The sequence below is a fragment of the Wyeomyia smithii genome, chromosome 3 (genome assembly GCF_029784165.1).
Source record: "Wyeomyia smithii strain HCP4-BCI-WySm-NY-G18 chromosome 3, ASM2978416v1, whole genome shotgun sequence".
NCBI lineage: Eukaryota > Metazoa > Arthropoda > Insecta > Diptera > Culicidae > Wyeomyia > Wyeomyia smithii.
Genome location: NC_073696.1, coordinates 194,310,454 through 194,327,771, shown reverse-complemented (window position 1 = coordinate 194,327,771; position 17,318 = coordinate 194,310,454). Strand labels below are relative to the sequence as shown.

The following is a 17,318-nucleotide window of genomic DNA, read 5'->3' as shown; positions in this document are numbered from 1 at the left end:
AGCGCTGCAAAATTCACTGAGCACTGAGCAGTTTTCGTATCACAGATGACCTTCCGTTCTGTGTTTATACCCTTTCGAACATTGCGTTCAACTGTTATACTGACTATAAGATATCTAAATTGAGGCGTTCATCGGCTAAGTCAGTCAGCTTTGCCCACTCAAGTAGCTTGAAGCAGGCGAGACGGACAGGGTGGGCAAAATGGCGGAAAAGATCGATTTTCGAAATTGGTTTTGTTTCAGTAAAAATAACATGAAATCATTATTAATATGTGATACTGGAATTGTTTTGTGAAGAGTACTAGTCAATCTCGAGCGTCAATCAATGATCAACAATGATTCTTGAGAATAATATCGAATGGTTTGTTCAAAGCGAGGTTTTTGCTTAGTTTTGCTGATTTCAAGATTTTCAGTGAACATTGCCAGGTTTTTCCGTTAGGTGCTTCAACATAGATTAGGGGTTTTGAATGTCAGAATAAACTAATATAGTTAACCTTAGCGAAAAATCAGTTCAATATACTTTTTAAATTTAAATTTTTGCTTTTAATTCCAAACTTATTTGGCTTATTAATTTAAAGTCATTCACCTAGCGTTACGATTTCTTTTTTCAATCGACATCATAAAACCTGAAGGGAGTTTCAATGTTATTTCATGCGATGGCCGAAGTTCATTCAGTTTCAAACGTGTCCTTAAATGGTATTCCTTCACAACATGGGTGACCATCGCTTTCACAGAGAGCATAGCATACCGATAACCGATGCAGACCCGAGGACCCCCGCCAAATGGAAAATAGCAGAAAGGATGCCTTGAAGCGGAATTTTCTTCCCGAAATCGCTCCGGATTAAATTGATCGGCGTCAGGGCCCCACAGATCTTGCCGTCGATGAAGCGCGTAAAAGTTCATCAGTAAAGTAGTCCCTGGTGGAATATTCATCTCTCCGAGACGTACTGGTTCAATTGCTTCGCGCCCAATTATCGGTGCTACTGGAAATAGACGCATCGTTTCTTTGATCACTAGTTCTAGATAATGTTGCTGCTGAAGAGCCTCATAAGATAGCTGTTGACGGCCACTTTTGCTGTAGATGTTGGTTATCTCTTCATACACTTTTTGCTGGACGTCAGAAAACATGGCAAGCATCAAGAAAATGTACGATGTCTGCAGAGCGGAAGTCTCGTTACCCTAGGAAAAGATTACATGAAAGTGCTTGAAATATTAGTTTATTATGTGCAACTTACCGCAGCTATGATTGTGTAAATGTGACATTGGATCTCGGGGATGGTAATCTCTTGTCCATCGCGCTCCATCTTCAACAACTGATCAACGAAGATCATTGGCTTACGATCGAACTCCTTTTCCGAAATGTCCATAAATTGCTTTTGTTGCCGTAAGAAATCGCGTTTCTCCGTAATTATCTGATAAGGATAAAGAAAGATTAAAACTTACAACTCATGAAAGCAATGGGAGTAACCTCACTGGTTCTATAATTTCCTGAATGTCGGACCTCAACCGTTGTGTTTTTCGGTACATTGGCGTCAGAGCGTACAACCAATCGTTGTGAAAGGCTACTTTGAACCACCGTTGCGACATTAAACTCAAAAGCTGGTCTAAAAACAGACAGAACTTGGCCGTCTGTGGTTGAGCAGCCACAGCACTTCCCAACGAGCTTTGGCAGATCATTTGAAGGGTGGCGTTGGAAGCAAACTGGAAGACATCAAATTCTCCGCAGTCGACTTGCGTGCTCATTCGCTCGGTCATAATTTGAGAACACTTTTCGAATATTGAAATGAATCTAACGAGGATCTTCCGATTAAAGGCAGGATTGAGTATTTTACGATATTGTTTCCAATCATGGTCTGAAAGTTAGAAAACTGCTGATTGCCGACAAACCACAAAAAAACATAACAGTTAACTTACAAGAAGCGGATATCAGTCCGTAATCGACATCGAAAAACTTATACATAAACGCTTTATTCTGACACTCGGTACTGGTCAACGCATGTTGAATTAAATCAGGATCGGTTAGGCAAATCACTCTTCGAAGACCAAGAATGTATTTGAAGAATTTCGGATACTGCGCGAAATGTTTGCTAACAATTTCGAACGTCTCGCAGTGATCTTTCCGGAAAAATAAATACGAACTTCCTATCAGTGGATAGCTCTTTGGCCCGGGAAGGTCCACTCCGAATGAGTTCCGTCGACAGAACAAGTTTTGTAGCCATATCAGAAAAATGACTATTACTGCTAATATGCACAAAATTTGAGCGAACATTACTTCCCGTGCCTTCACCGGACAAGTGTATTTAGTGTACTACTATTTAGTTAGGCAGAGTCTGAACTTCATCTCGGAAAGTCTAGACAGATGTTTCCAGAAGATTTATGGCTTGTTCTAATGTGTTAACGGTTTACGACGTCACTAACAGTAAAGTAGAATAAGATGACGTAGCTGCTTTATTTATTGAATTCATAAAAAATGTTAAACTTACTGTAATTGAGCCAGAAATTAATCTTAGTACGACAATTGATCAGTATTTTTGTTTAAATTGATCCTATCAATAATCGTCGTCTAGTCGACAGTTTAACTCGTAACTGAATTATGTCCGACTGACGACAGTTAAAATATTTTAACCATGTCGTTAGCTTTCAAACGATGTTAAAAAGCGCAACAAACTGTGTTAAAAGGCAATAAATGACTGAAGAGAGTGCACGCGTGTCATATTAGTTTTTTTATTCAAGAAGTAGTTGATGGCCCTTTTTTATGACCCAACCGGAAACTCCTACAGAAATTCTACGCCACTGCCGCGTGATGAAGAATTGATGGAATGAAATCTTAGTATGAAGTGAGGTGTCAATGAGGTGCACAGGTTCTTATTTCTGTACATCAAAATGCTTAAAGAGTTTATTATTTAAGAAATATAGTGTAAAAATGTATTGTGATTCAATAAACCATGAAATCCATTTATCAGGAAGGAAAATTATGATCTAGAAGTCTATAACCAGCAACTTATTTTCATGCTGTTTGGTTATGTACTTTTTGGTTATGTTCTTAAATAAATAAATCAAATCCATTTACCTTGTACTCGAGAAACCCCATATACAAGTTGGCATCGAGGATCGAGCTTAAAGTTAGAAAAAAAAAAGAATAATTGTTGACAGCGATCATCTTTCTCCCCTTTAAACAACACTGAGACAAACGAAATCTCGGATGAAATATTGAAAAAAAAAAAGGTTTTACAGTCATACTTCGATATAAGGCAACCTCGATTTAAGGCAACCTCGATATAACGTAACTCGATATAATGTAACTTTTACCTCGATATAACGTAACATTGAAAATGCATTGAAATTGAAAATAAATGATACAGCAACTGTTTTCGGGGTATAAATTGCTTCAAAAAGGGTTTGTAGTAAGTTTTAAATTAATGAAACTAAAGCGAAAATTGTCCTAAACGGGCATGAAAAAGGTTTAAAAATACTAATAGGTGATGGGAAATGAGCATCCTTCAGTAACAATTCACAGCCTTGCATCAATTAGAAGAAAAAATTTTTTTTTGCTTGTTGAAATTTTCTCTAAATGGGCATAAGAAAGGTTGAAAAATACTGATAGGTGATGAGAAATAGTTTTTCGCGTCCGTAAACCGTCAACAGTCTTGCATCAATTAAAAAAAATTTTTTTTTCTTGTTGAAAATTGTCCTAAATGGGCATTAGGATGGTTTAAAATTACTGCTAGGTGATGGGAAATAGATTTCACGCATCTTTGAGTAACCTGTGTATCAATTGACCATTAACATTCTTGCATAAATTGAAAAAAAAAATTTCTTGCTTCGATATAACGTAACTCGATATAACGTAACGAAAATAAAAATAAAGTTGCCTTATATCGAGGTATGACTGTACTATTTACAGAGAGCTTATTTCTTCTCCTTGATGATGAGAAAGAGCAAAACTATCGGTGACATTTCTCGTACTCGAACCTCCTAGGAGTAAATTTTAACGGTGATCGGTTTGGTAGTTACCTTACCTTACCAAACAGTCCGAAGCCGTGGTGTGGCCTTTGCTGTACGTAAGAATCGTCTCCATTCCACTCGGTCCATGGCTGCAGTTCGCCAGCCCTGCAGTCTGCGTAGGGTCCGCAGGTCGTCTTCCACATGATCGATCCACCTTGCCCGCTGTGCACCTCTCCGTCTCATCCCTGACGGATTGGTTTCAAGAACCATCTTTACCGGGCTGTCGTCTGACATCCTTACAACATGCCCAGCTCACCGCAACCTGCCTATCTTAGCGGTGTGAACGATAGATGGCTCACCAAGCAGCTCCTGCAGTTCGTGGTTCATTCGCCTTCTCCACACTCCGTTTTTCATCTGCAGTCCACCGAAGATGGTACGCAAAACCTTCCGCTCGAAGACCGCAAGGGCGCGTTGGTCCTCCACAAGCATAGTCCATGTCTCATGCCCGTAGAGGACTACCGGTCTGATCAGCGTCTTGTTGATGGTTAACTTGGTGCGGCGACGAATTCTACTCGATCGGAGCGTCCTCCGGAGACCAAAGTATGCACGATTTCCTGCCATAATGCGCCGTTGAATTTCTCTGCTGGTATCGTTGTCGGCAGTTACCAGTGAGCCCAGATACACGAACTCATCAAACACTTCGATTTCATCACCACCAATTTGAACTCGAGGTGGGAGGTTAGCACTGTCCTCTCGTGAACCCCTTCCTTTCATTGATGACCAGTCCAATCCGTTTGGCTTCAGCCTTTAGTCCGATGTACGTATCCGCCATCTTCACAAAGGTCCGAGCCACAATGTCAATATCGTCGGCGAAACCAAACAGTTGAACCGACTTTTGGAATATCGTGCCACTCGTGTTAATCCCCGTGCCACTCGTGCCACTCGTGTTAATCTCTTCTAATGACACCTTCCAGGGCAATGTTAAACAGTAGGCACGAGAGACCATCACCTTGCCTTAGACCTCTTCGGGTTTCGAAGGGGCTCGAGAGTGCCCCCGAAAGTCGAACTACCCACATCACTCGATCCATCGTCGCTTTGACCAACCGCGTCAGTTTGTCCGGAAATCCGTAGTCGTGCATAATTTGCCATAGCTTGTCCCGATCGATTGTGTCGTACGCCGATTTAAAATCGATGAACAAATGATGTGTGGGCACGTTATATTCGCGGCATTTCTGCATAACCTGCCGAACCGCGAATACCTGATCCATGGTGGCACGGGCAACCATAAATCCCGCCTGGTAGTGCCCCACGAACTGCTTCGCAAATGGTGATAGTCGACGACAAAGTATTCGGGAGAGTACTTTGTAGGCGGCGTTCAACAGAGTGATTGCCCGGTAATTGCAGCATTCCAGTTTGCCGCCCATTTTGTAGATGGGACACACAATACCCTCCATCCACTCCTCCGGTACTCGTTCTTCCTTCCAAACCTTGACAATGACCCAGTGCACGGCTCTAGCCAGTGTTTCTCCACTGTATTTCAATACAGTCATGGAGAAAATAATAAATACACTTGTAGTGTTGGATAATTTTTCGTATTTGCGCACTAGTTTTAATTGTTGTATGATGTTATGTTACGTCACTATGATCCGCAGACACTCTTTTTAAAAGAGGCACGGAGAAATGACTGGAGAAATTTCCTTGTCGGTGATTCCGAAATTTTTTTGCGTGAGTTAGTGTTTTTTTCCAGTGGCGACAAAAATAAATACACTATTGAAATATATATACAAAACAATCCAAATTAGCTTTATTTCTCTACATATCATTACCAAAGTAACCTTTAACGTTACAAAATACACTTTCAAAATTTTGTGGCTTGTCCTTTGTTTTGTAAAGCCATATTCAATCTTCCGGGTATGTTTACCACCAGGTTTTCACGAGTAGAAGCTGAACTAGCATTTCACGCTGCCTGTCCGACGTCTGTCCATAAGTCTGTTTTATTCTTTGGATGATGCTTTGCAACCTAGACTTTCCCAATCTTCCATAGAATTTCTAAAGGATTTGAATTGAAAGTCTACACTGGTCAAACTAATAATTTTATATTTTCGTTTAAAAATCATCTTCGTGTTTTCAATGCTGTATGTTTAGGATCGTTACTCTCCAACAAAGAAACATGATTTCTTTGGCATACGGAAGCATTGCGCTACGTAAAATATCTACACAGTCGTTAGTATTCATAGTCTATGTTATAAAATCAATGGGTTCCATACCAGCATCAGAAAACAGTATTACACCGTTTTGTGGTCACTTCCAAATTTCACTACTTTCGTGGTTAATTGTGCGTTGAAAGCAGTATTCACCGGTCTTCTCACCAGCTGCTGACCGTTTGGGACAAAAAGGTTAAATTTCGACTCATCCGACCAAAACACGATACGCCATTTAGTTGCACCCTAGTCTAAAAACTTTTTAGAAACTTCAGTACTTGCCCAAATGTGTCGCTTTTGAAGTAGAATGAAGTTTCCTGTGTACCTAGGTGGTCGATTTTGCTTCCATATGCCGAAGAAAACATACCCTTTAGCTGGATCTTTATGCAGTATAACGATCCTAAACATACAGTATTGAAAACACGAAGATAATTTTCGAACAAAAATATGAAATTATTAGTTTGACCAGCGCAGACTCCTAAGTTAAATCCTTTAGAAATTCTATGGAAGATTGGGAAAGTCTAGGTTGCAAAGCATCATCCAAAGAATAAAACAAACTTATGGAACGTCGGACAGTCGCTAGTTCAGCTTCTACTCGTGAAAACCTGGGGGTAAACATTCCACGAAGATTGAATATGGTTTTACAAAACAAAAAACAGGTCACAAAATTTTGAAAGTGAGTTTTGTAACGTAAAAAATCACTTTGCTAACAATATGTAGAGAAATAAAGCTAATTTGGATTGTTTTGTATATATATTTCAATAGTGTATTTATTTTTGTCGCCACTTTAAAAACACTAACTCACGCAAAAAAATTTCGGAATCACCGACAAAGAAATTTCTCCAGTCATTTCTCCGTTCTTCTTTCAAAAAGAGTGTCTGCAGATCTTAATGACGTAACATAACATCATACAACAATTAAAATCACTGCGCGAATACGAAAAATCATCCAACACTGCAAGTGTATTTATTTTTTTCTCCATGACTGTAGCTCTCTGGGAAGTTGGTCCACTCCAGCAGCTTTATTGTTTCTCAGCCGACCCAGGTAACACACGTTGGTATAGAATAGTTGACGTTATCTATTCCATGACATCAATATCACCAGAAAAGCGCAAAACATGAAGGCTAGTAGAACAAGTACCGATAACTGCATGAAAGCAAGCCAACTTGATATAATTAAGTGGCAAAATACATCTCGAGTACCAATACGGCAATGCGCAAATCTGTTGCTCTGACAACTGTTAACCAGCGCATGCGCAAATGTGTTGTGTCTGCGCAGTGCAACTAGATCGTGAATTGCTTTTATCAGTGGCAGTTTTAATTGATTATAAAATGATGACAAAAAATAATATTCAATCTTTCAAAAAGAGTTGTTTCTTTCGCTTGAATATTGGAATTGTTTTCGCATAGTTGCAACGTTATCTGGATATAAAATCTAAAAAAACTAGAAAACGCTGTTAGATATACAATAACAAAAAACTGAAGTGATATTGGTTACACTGCAAGCGTTTTGTTTATCTTTTGATGGCGCGTTTTGACCCGCTTCGAATAAATATAGATATCGTACATATAATTCAAATATTATTTTGATCAAGTAATTTTAAGTTGGGTGTTGAATGCTACGACTATTGTACGGAGGAAAAGTATTTTACAGGTACGTAGTGTTGTTATTAGATGGTGTAATGTCTTACGAAAAGACCAAGTGATAGTGATTGTCATTCTTGAACTCATGTTATCAAAAACATCTCCAAAACCAGAAAAAACGAGCTTGTTTTCGAAATGCGGTTTTATTACTGATAAAAAACAACTTCAAACACAATATAATAACACAAGTTTTCAATTTCGCTTGTAGTACACTTGTATGACTACTTTTGTTTTTACTTATTTTCTAACATGTTTTGTGTGTTACTTGGGGACCAATCTCCTCCTCCACCTCCAGAAGATCGGGGGCTGGAATTCTGATGCCTTCTGCTCGTGCACCAATATCAATTGCCATACCGTCCTCGCGCTCTACTGCATCGCCGTTTAGATGCTCGTCGAAGTGCTGCCTCCACCTTTCGATCACCTCACACTCGTCTGTTAGGAGGTTGCCGTCCAAGCTCCTGCACATATCGGCTTGCGGCACAAAGCCTTTGCGGGAGCTGTTCAGCTTCTCGTAGAACTTCCGAGTGTCGTTAGCTTGGTACAGCTCTTCCATCGCTACCCGATCTCGTTCCTCTTGCTGGCGCTTCTTCCTTCGGAGGACTGAGTTTGGCTGTTCCGTGCCTGTCGGTATCGTTCCACGTTCGCTCTCGTACGGTGCTGCAGCATTCACGCCTGTGCTGCATTCTTCTCCTCGACTAACCGTTTGCATTCGCCGTCAAACCAGTCATTTCTATGATTCGGGGCCCTTGTACATAGTAGTGCTACTGCAGTGTTACCTATGGCGGATCGGATGCTTTTCCAGCCATCTTCAAGGGTAGCTGCGCCAAGCTGCTCTTCCGTAGGTAGCACTGCCTCCAGCTGCTGCGCGTATTCCTGTGCAGCCTCGGCGTCCCGCGGTTGCTCAATATTTGGTCGCGGCGTTCGACTTCGGCGTGTGTTATACACCGTCGATAGTTTTGAGCGCATGCACACAGCTACTAGGTTGTGGTCCGAATCTATATTCGCACTGCGGTAGGTGCGAACGTTGATGATGTCGGAGAAAAACCTGCCGTCGATTAAAACGTGGTCGATTTGGTTCTCTGTCTGTTGGTTGGGTGATCTCCAGGTGGATTTGAAAATACCTTTGCGGGGGAAGAAGGTACTTCGGACTATCATACCACGGGAGGCCGCAAAGTTTACGCACCGATGGCCGTTATCGTTAGACACGGCATGCAGGCTATCTGGTCCGATTACCGGTCTGCACATTATCTCCCGTCCTACCTTAGCATTCAAGTCCCCAATAACGATCTTCACGTCCCGTCGCTTGCAGCTGTCGTAGACCTGCTCCAGCTGCGCGTAGAACGCTTCCTTCTCGTCGTCGGGTCTTCCTTCATGTGGGCAGTGCACGTTGATGATGCTGTAGTTGAAGAACCGGCCCTTTATCTTCAACTTGCACATCCTTGCGTTGATCGGCTGCCACTCTATCACGCGTTGGCGCATCTTACCCAGTACTATGAAGCCGGTTCCCAGCTCGCTGGTGGTACCACAACTCTGGTAGAAAGTAGCCGCCCGGTGCCCGCTTTTCCATACCTTCTGTCCTGTCCAACAAAGTTCCTGCAGCGCTACGACTTCGAAGTTGCGTGGATGTAGCTCGTCATAAATTATCCTGTCGCATCCTGGAAAGTAGAGCGATTTGCAGTTCCATGTCCCAAGTTTCCAATCGTAGTCCTTATTTCGTTGCCTAGGTCCATGCCGATTGTTCCGATCCGTATTATCTCTTACGTTGTTTGTAACATGTTGTTTTCCGGGGCGGCTCGTTGGGCCTTTCCCAACCCCCTGTCTCGCCGGGGGACCATCGTGTTAGCTCTGTTTAGAGTCCCACGCTGCCACCAGGACGTTGATCAGCCGCTCCTAACATGGAGATCAGACGCTGTTTTGAGCCGCACCATATTGGTGAACAGACGCTCGGGTTGGCGAAGCATCTCCTCCACCACCGGAATATGGTTAACGCGCCAATGATCGCGTCGCACCTTCTCACTTAGCTATTGTCGGATGACAACATTGCGAAAGGCAACACCAACCAGTTGTATCCATGTTTCAACCGGCAGTCTAGTGTAATCATATGACTCGTGGAGGTGTGAGATAGGAACTTGTGAGGGCCGAAGCTATGTTTGACGCTCCTTCCAGGTTGTCAACTCACCAGTTATTAAGTTATTAAGTCTTTAATAGCAAGTATTTATCGTATGAATGGCATTACTGCGGAAAACACAACAGAAATCATCGAGGTGAGAAATGAACAAGAGTAAAAAGCCAATTGTCGCCCCTAAGATTTGGCTCACAACAAACTCACCGCTCATCTTTCCTTCTTATCATTTCCAGTTGTACTCTGCTTATAGATCATTTCACGGTGACATCACAAAAAAAAAGAATGAGATTTGACAGTAGTCGCGGGTTTGTTTACATAGACTTTCGGCTCGAAGTGTGTTGTTAAAAATTGCTTCACTGCCTGGTAGTAACGAATTCGCATAGGCGGAGAGTTGTCCTATCTTTTTCGTACTCGTATCATTCATTTTCACTCCTATCACTGAACGGTGAATGGAAAAAAAATCTAACACCTGGTGAACAAACCCGTGGAAAATGTCAAAAAAGTGAGGATATTTTTTGTAGGCAATGATCTACTGTTTTATCATGATTGTTTTGACATTCGTATATTACGTAACGCGGAAGTTGCCTAGTTTCAATACTTCCCACCCCACCCCTATGTAACACAATTTTGCATGTAGGCTAGTGTAACGCTTCGCCCTGAGCACTCTACGTAATATACAAATGTTCCCTGTAAGCGTGCTGTTGCTGTTGCGTTAGAACTAACTGGATATTTATTGTACTGATTCGTTACAAAGCAAATGTACATATGAGGTGTATCATTCTGACTACATAAGAGTGTTAGTAAGTCAATACGCCACCTTCCCTATTTTTTTTTTTTTGTTAGATTCGGACCACTGCGTCCATTATTTTGATCTTTTGTGGTATAACACATTCCCCAAGCAGAGCAACCACCTCTAATTGGGTCCTAGAGTTTTATACGGTTTTCTGATTTTCATACATCAACTTACAGTGGGCAATTTTCTGGGCAAAACGTGATTTGAAAAAAAAATGTTTATTTTAAACTAAACTTATAAAACATACTTTCCTGAAAAATTATAGAAATGATGTTGAAACATGTTTTATTTGTGAGAAATATATGAACATGCTGGGGTTTAGGTAAAATATGCTGTTTTTCATCTTTTTGCCGGTAGCCTTTTTGCACTTTTCGTTTCTTCTTGTAATCTAAATAGAGCCGCTTATGTTCTAACAGTAACAGAAGTCATGAGCTAGGACAATGACTAAGATTATGCTCCAACCACAGACTAACAGACGTAACACTAGAACCTAGCTCCATCGCCACAAAAAACGTTCATTTCAGGGCGCTGTCATGCAATCTCATACATATTTTGTGGTTCCCCATTTGACACATGCAGTAACGCTGGCGCTGATGTCGAAATACATTACGCAGCGCGAACACGATAGCAGATGGTGCTAGTGATACTAACGTAAAGTACTGGAATCATCCAAACGATGATTTTATTGAAAAATTATTCGACATGTTATGTCTGTTAGTCTGTGCTACAACTATTAAAAATATAGCATTTTTATATATTTTAATTCGACATATTGCCGCAATTCTTTACACTAAATCTCGAAGAATATCAATTTCCAGTGTGTTTCAACTCTCTTCAACAACTGTTCACTCTCCATAAAAAAATCAAATATAAAACAATGTAAAACGAGAAATTCTCAAAAATCTCGAAAATTTTCATAACGAGGTTTTTTTGTGTGCGTGGATAGATAAAAATGTAGCATACCTTTCACTAGAACTGTCATTTATACCTGGCTCCCATACACCGTACATGGGCGAACAGTCAATTAAGATATGTCGACCAGTTTTCTATTCTTCTTTTAAAAATCGAAGGAAAACGATAAACATTTTTTTAAAAATCTCCTTTTGCTCAAAAAACGCGGCTTTTTCAAATGATATATTAAAACTGGTATAACTTTAGGACCCAATTGCCGTCGAGAGGTATCGATATTAAAATAATTGCTGTGTTGATTCTAAGTGCCAGTATCGTAGACTTCGATGATCGCTCTAAGCATGTTTTATTCGTTTTGTTTCAGCTGGTGCGGTTGGAGCAACAAAATTTGATACTCAAAAACAGGTAGGTATAGCTGGTGGTGCCGGAACCAAGAATGATGCCTACAATGACGGTAAAGCCAATGTGCGAATACAGGGCCTTTATAAAGGCACTTTCTTGGGCCCTAGGGACCGAGGCAGTTCTGACCGTGTGACCGGTGCGATGTGGTATATCAAATATAAATAAAAACCGCCATACCTTGAACATTTTTTCTTTTTCAGAACATTAAGTTGTTCAAACTTGCAGGGTTAATGGGCAATAGTCAGGAATGTCAAGAAGTCATTTTTCTGTATATATAAGTTTACACCTGATATTTACTGAAGGGTTTAGTTTCGCTTCGCGGTTTTAGTTTCGCTTGGAAGCAGATAAACATAAGATGCTGCACTCTGCTACGCAACGTTTTATTACGCTGCTGTTGGATGTTGCATATTAACATTTATTAATTTTTGTCGAGCTTTTGATAGGATCACTATACTTATCAAACAGACCCAAGCCGTGGTGTGGCCTTTGCTGCACGTAAGAGTCGTCTCCATTTCAATCTTGTCTGCGTAGAGTCCGCAGGTCGTCTTCCACCTGATCCATCTACCTTGCCCGCTGTGCACCTCGGATTGGTTTCAAGAACCATCTTTACCGGGCTATCGTCCGACTTCCTTACAACATTCCCAGCCCACCGCAATCTGCCTATCTTAGCGGTGTGGACAATAGATGGCTCCCCAAGCAGCTCCTGCAGTTCGTGCTTCATTCGCCTTCTCCACACTCCGTTTTCCATCTGCAGTCCACCGAAGATGGTACGTAACACCTTCCGCTCGAAGACCACAAGGGCGCGTTGGTCCTCAACAAGCATAGTCCATGTCTCATGCCCGTAGAGGACTACCGGTCTGATCAGCGTCTTGTAGATGGTTAACTTGGTGCGGCGACGAATTCTTCTCGATCGGAGCGTCCTCTGGAGACCAAAGTATGCACGATTTCCTGCCAGATACACGAACTCATCGACCACCTCGATTTCATCACCACCAACTTGAGGATCACTATACTGCCGTGATATGACATTGTGACGTAGATCCAAGTGATTAGTTTTTCAGTACGGCCCAAAAACGAATGAATTTCTCGCCACTTTTGTATTGAACTGGGTGCCTACGTCACTTTGTTTTCTTGATTCTATACAACGTACGAATAAGTAACAACGAAAAGGAAGATACCAAAAGATAGGTCTTCGAATAATGAACAAATTGGTATGAAAAACTCATATTCGAATAAATGGTCTTTACGTCACTTTCTCATCTCACGGATGTATACACTTTTAATCTACTTTCACTTAATACTTTTCGCGATATGTAAATACGTATTTCGATGCCTACTTGGACCCTTTATAAGTGCTCATGTGGACTGTACAGTATGAAAATTTTTTGACGGCCGACAGTTTTGGATTGCTAACATCTCATTTCGTGTGTTACCAAAATACGGCAGAGCTTTTTACTGAAGGAATGCTGCCACTGCAGCACTTTTCATTCGAAAACTCTAAGGGAACGCTGGTCCTCCACGAGCAAGGTCCATGTTTCGTGGCCGCAGAGGACTACTGGTCTAATAAGCGTTTTGTAGATGGTCAACCTTGTGGGCTGCTGATTTTGTTCGATCGAAAAGTTTTCTGTAGTCCAAAATAGCACGATTTCCGGCCACAATGCGTCGTTTTATTCCTCTGGTAGTATCATTGTCGGCTGTCACTAGGGAGCCCAAATACACAAATTTATCTATCACCTCGATTCCTATCTACCGTCAATTAGAATCCATGGTGGGAGTCTAATAGAGTTTTCCCTCGAGCCTCTAGTTCTCATGTGTTTTGTCTTCGACGTGTTAATGATTAGTTCGACACGATTGGTCTTTGTCTCAACCCTGCTGTACGTTTCCGTTAATGTACCAAAGTTGCGTGTCATAATATCAAAGTCGTCAGCGAACCCAAGTAACTGGCCGGATTTCCTGAAGATCGCCCCACTCGTGTCTATCCCCGCTCTTCCAATAACACCTTTCATGGCAATGTTAAAAAAGCAGATATGAAAGCCCAGCACCCTGCCGCAACCTGTCGCGACTTTTCTGAAACTGGAAGTCGCTATCTTGAATTTCAAAATGTCAATTATATTTGAACTATAGATACAATCTGAAGATAAATGTTGACAGGGAAAAAGGTAGTGAGCAAATTGATATATTTATGCTTGAAATAAGTTTCTCACCCTATATGATTCTATGTTTTTCATCAAGATGCATGGTACTCGCTTCATGACTTATAATTTGCTTAGTATACCTACTCTAACTGGTGGCTGTATCCAAGATACTCTCGAAACAACGTTTTAATCTGATTGGAAGATTGGGCCTTGGGGTCACTATAACGCTATTATATAGTTTGCTGAAATTGGTCATTCAATTTCATATGATTTACTAATGTGTGTCTGCTCAACTAATATGAAAGTCAAAGTTGACCGACCGAAGTTGCGTATTCAGTTCAAATGGATGACTCCGGTATTAGCGGTAGGTCATATTTAGTAAGTTAGCGACAAAGATGAGCATTTGAGTTAAAGTCATTAACAGTAGTTTGAACTCTGCGGTTTAGCAATGAAAAAATGTAACATCCCGCTCAATTATTTTTTTTGCGTTTAATTGTATTACAGCTGTCAACTAACAAAAGAGGCACTCCAAACATCTCTTCTGAAATTAGCGTGAATGTGCCTTATTTGGAATGTACCGAATATAACCAAAACAAACCAGTCAAGGCGGTTTGTGACGTCTTCAATAATGCGATGGAGTTATTTGACTGCCATTCATCAAGTGTTTGTTTTGAAAATAGTCTCAAGCGAATGGTATAAGGTCTTATGTTGAACATGTGTCAGAGCTAGCCTATGTAGAACTACTTACCTATGTAGAACTTGCATTGTTTTTAACTGAAATTACAAAAAAAAAAAAAAACAATTAGGTAATGGTAGAATTATCGGATTGTTGTAGTATTTAAAATCGATATCAGGAAATAAGAATTATATAATAGAATAACTCATTTGGCCTTTACGATTTGCAACGTTTTTCAAGTTGGATTGAATGCTGAGTACTCATTTTCAATGTCATGCCAAATTTATATTTGATATCCTCATGTTTAATTTCAGTGTGTAACCGAAAGTTTCTCAAGATATATATGAGCATAACTTTTACGCTTATCATTGCGTAGCGTGCGCCTGTAAATGAACAAAATAAAACGATTTAAATTTTATGCATTTTTATCTGTCTCAAATTCTCACCTAAACAATTCCGAGCTCCAGTGCTGAATGGCATGTAAGCATTTGGATTACGGTCGCGGCATCGCTCTGGTAAAAAATTGTCTGGATCGAATTTGTACGCTTTTGGACCCCAAACGTCTTTTCTTCTGTGCAGTACCCAAAAGTTAAAAGTGAATATATTGCCAGCCGGAATGTTGATGCCATCTAACTCTATATCCTTTATATTCGTACGGGCGATACTCGGAGCCACCGGACAGTGTCTCAGCACTTCTTTTATAAACATGTCGGTATACACTAGTAGTTTCAGGGACTCTGCAGTGACAGGTGTATTTTCGGTGGGAAAGTGTTCAATAATTTCTGGATAAACTTTTTCCTGAATATCTTGGTACATAGCCAGGAACAATGACGCGTGAGCCACTGCAAGTCCGGAAGTATCATTGCCCTACAAAATATAGGTAAGTTATATGGCCTTATTGATTTGATAACAGAAACATACGGCGACCAGCATTACGAACACATTATGGAGAATTTCTTCATCAGTGAATGCACGACTATTATCACTCATTGAAAACAGTTGATCAATAAAAATTTGAGGTTTTTTGTATTCATACCTTTCGTCCGAATCGTTGCTAACTTGAGTGCTTCCAGTTTTCTGTGTAAGCCGAAAAGCCTCTTTTTTCTCTTGGACTATCTGAATGGAAAATTTTAATGAATTGAATGCTTTCTCAACAGATCATATCGTCAGTTGAATTCAATACTGGCACAACTCAAAATTTTGCAGTTTTGAGTTATTGATGGCAAACGATGCCAAATACTATAAAGTTTCATTTCACAAAGACCCGTTTCTAAATTCACAATAATTCTAGAAATATAAGTAGATGTGCCTTTATTGCATAAATCTAAAATATCCCTAAAAAGACAGAAAAATGAGGTTACAATTCTTATAACATGCACCTGATAGACCCAAACAAGTTCACTAAAAATGGGAAGTCTTAAAATTGAAATTTTACACGAAAATGAAAAAAGAAATTTTTGACGAAAATTTTCAAACGCGTTTTTCTCGAATGAATTTTAAGTTGTGCCAATATTGAATTCAACTGACGATATGTTACTGAATTTTCAGTTATCATCACAAAGGGTTATTTGCTTACCTTTGATGCAAATACAACACATTCTTTCCGCGCATACATTTCTTTTCGATAAGATGGTGTTAACTTATAAACTGCATCAAAGTACAAATGTATACCTAGCATTCTTCTTGAAATAAAACCAAAGATACTGCAATAGAGAGTCTTAAGTTTTTTTTTCAAATTTTTGTTTTCACCCAAACGCAACTTACTCTTCGAGATGCTTTAAGAAGGCATCCTTGCCGTCCCGATTAAGCACATCGCTACCAAGTGTGGTTCCACAGACCATCTCTAATGCGCATTTCGAAGTGTACTTGAACATGTCAATCGTATCCCCTTCTTTCACCTGATGCATCTCACCCACTAGTTTTTGACAGCATGTCACAAAAATTGGCACAAAACTATTCAAAATCCTCAGATTGAATGTCGGGTTAAGTGCCTTTCTTTGCCCTTTCCACAAGTCATCTAAAATATAATCACTTAAGTTATCACTTTCATCTGCAAATATAAATTTCAAGTACACTTCGCTGAGAAAACACCATGCTCAAATCCTACGAAATCGTAGAAGAAAGCTTTTTGCAAACAATCCGTATGCGCTAGAACTTTTTGCATCAAATCTGGATGACTTACTCCTAGCACTATTGTTGGACCTACCCAAATCTGGAAAAACCGATCGTACTTTCCAAACATTCGACTCAATATGTCGAACCGCTGTTCGTCTGTCAGGCCGATCATCCCGTAATCGACGCCAAGAATCTCCTTAATGCGAGCTGCAACCGGTAGATCTTTGGCAAATGCATGTCTCCTTCGCAAATACTCCCGAACTAAAAGGATCCCTAATAATAGACTTATCAGAAGAAGTAGGGAAAACATTTTTCACTATCCTTGCACTGCAAATGTTATCTGGTCGCGTGCCTCTGTCGAACTAACTGCCATCGAT

At 40.4% G+C, this 17,318-nt stretch overlaps 1 protein-coding gene across 2 annotated transcripts; it reads right to left on the bottom strand.

The window, feature by feature from the left end:
* Positions 1-564: 564 nt before the first annotated feature.
* On the bottom strand, positions 565-17,280 carry LOC129727217 (probable cytochrome P450 313a4). 2 transcript variants are annotated; one of them, XM_055684800.1, is made up of 8 exons: positions 16,900-17,280; positions 16,591-16,843; positions 16,403-16,529; positions 15,748-15,942; positions 15,273-15,693; positions 15,047-15,209; positions 14,899-14,924; positions 1,305-1,409 (listed from the first exon to the last, which is right to left on the bottom strand). In XM_055684800.1, exons 1-7 carry the CDS (start codon positions 17,249-17,251, stop codon positions 14,921-14,923), a joined length of 1,515 nt encoding a protein of 504 aa, XP_055540775.1. In that variant the 5' UTR covers positions 17,252-17,280; the 3' UTR covers positions 1,305-1,409; positions 14,899-14,920. The 2 variants fall into 2 exon arrangements, with proteins under 2 accessions (XP_055540776.1, XP_055540775.1); XM_055684801.1 differs by lacking the exons at positions 14,899-14,924; positions 15,047-15,209; positions 15,273-15,693; ... (2 more) ...; positions 16,591-16,843; positions 16,900-17,280 and adding exons at positions 565-1,176; positions 1,471-1,850; positions 1,912-2,312 and having other exon boundaries at positions 1,233-1,409.
* Positions 17,281-17,318: the final 38 nt, after the last annotated feature.

Excerpts from the sequence above, each read along its gene's own strand:
- LOC129727217 (XM_055684800.1), bottom strand. The coding sequence starts at position 17,251 with ATGTTTTCCCTACTTCTTCTGATAAGTCTATTATTAGGGATCCTTTTA. Across the intron at positions 16,844-16,899 it reads TGGTGTTTTCTCAGCGAAGT|ATGACTTGTGGAAAGGGCAA; the intron begins GTACTTGAAATT and ends ATTATATTTTAG. Across the intron at positions 15,943-16,402 it reads GTGTTGTATTTGCATCAAAG|ATAGTCCAAGAGAAAAAAGA; the intron begins GTAAGCAAATAA and ends TTTTCCATTCAG.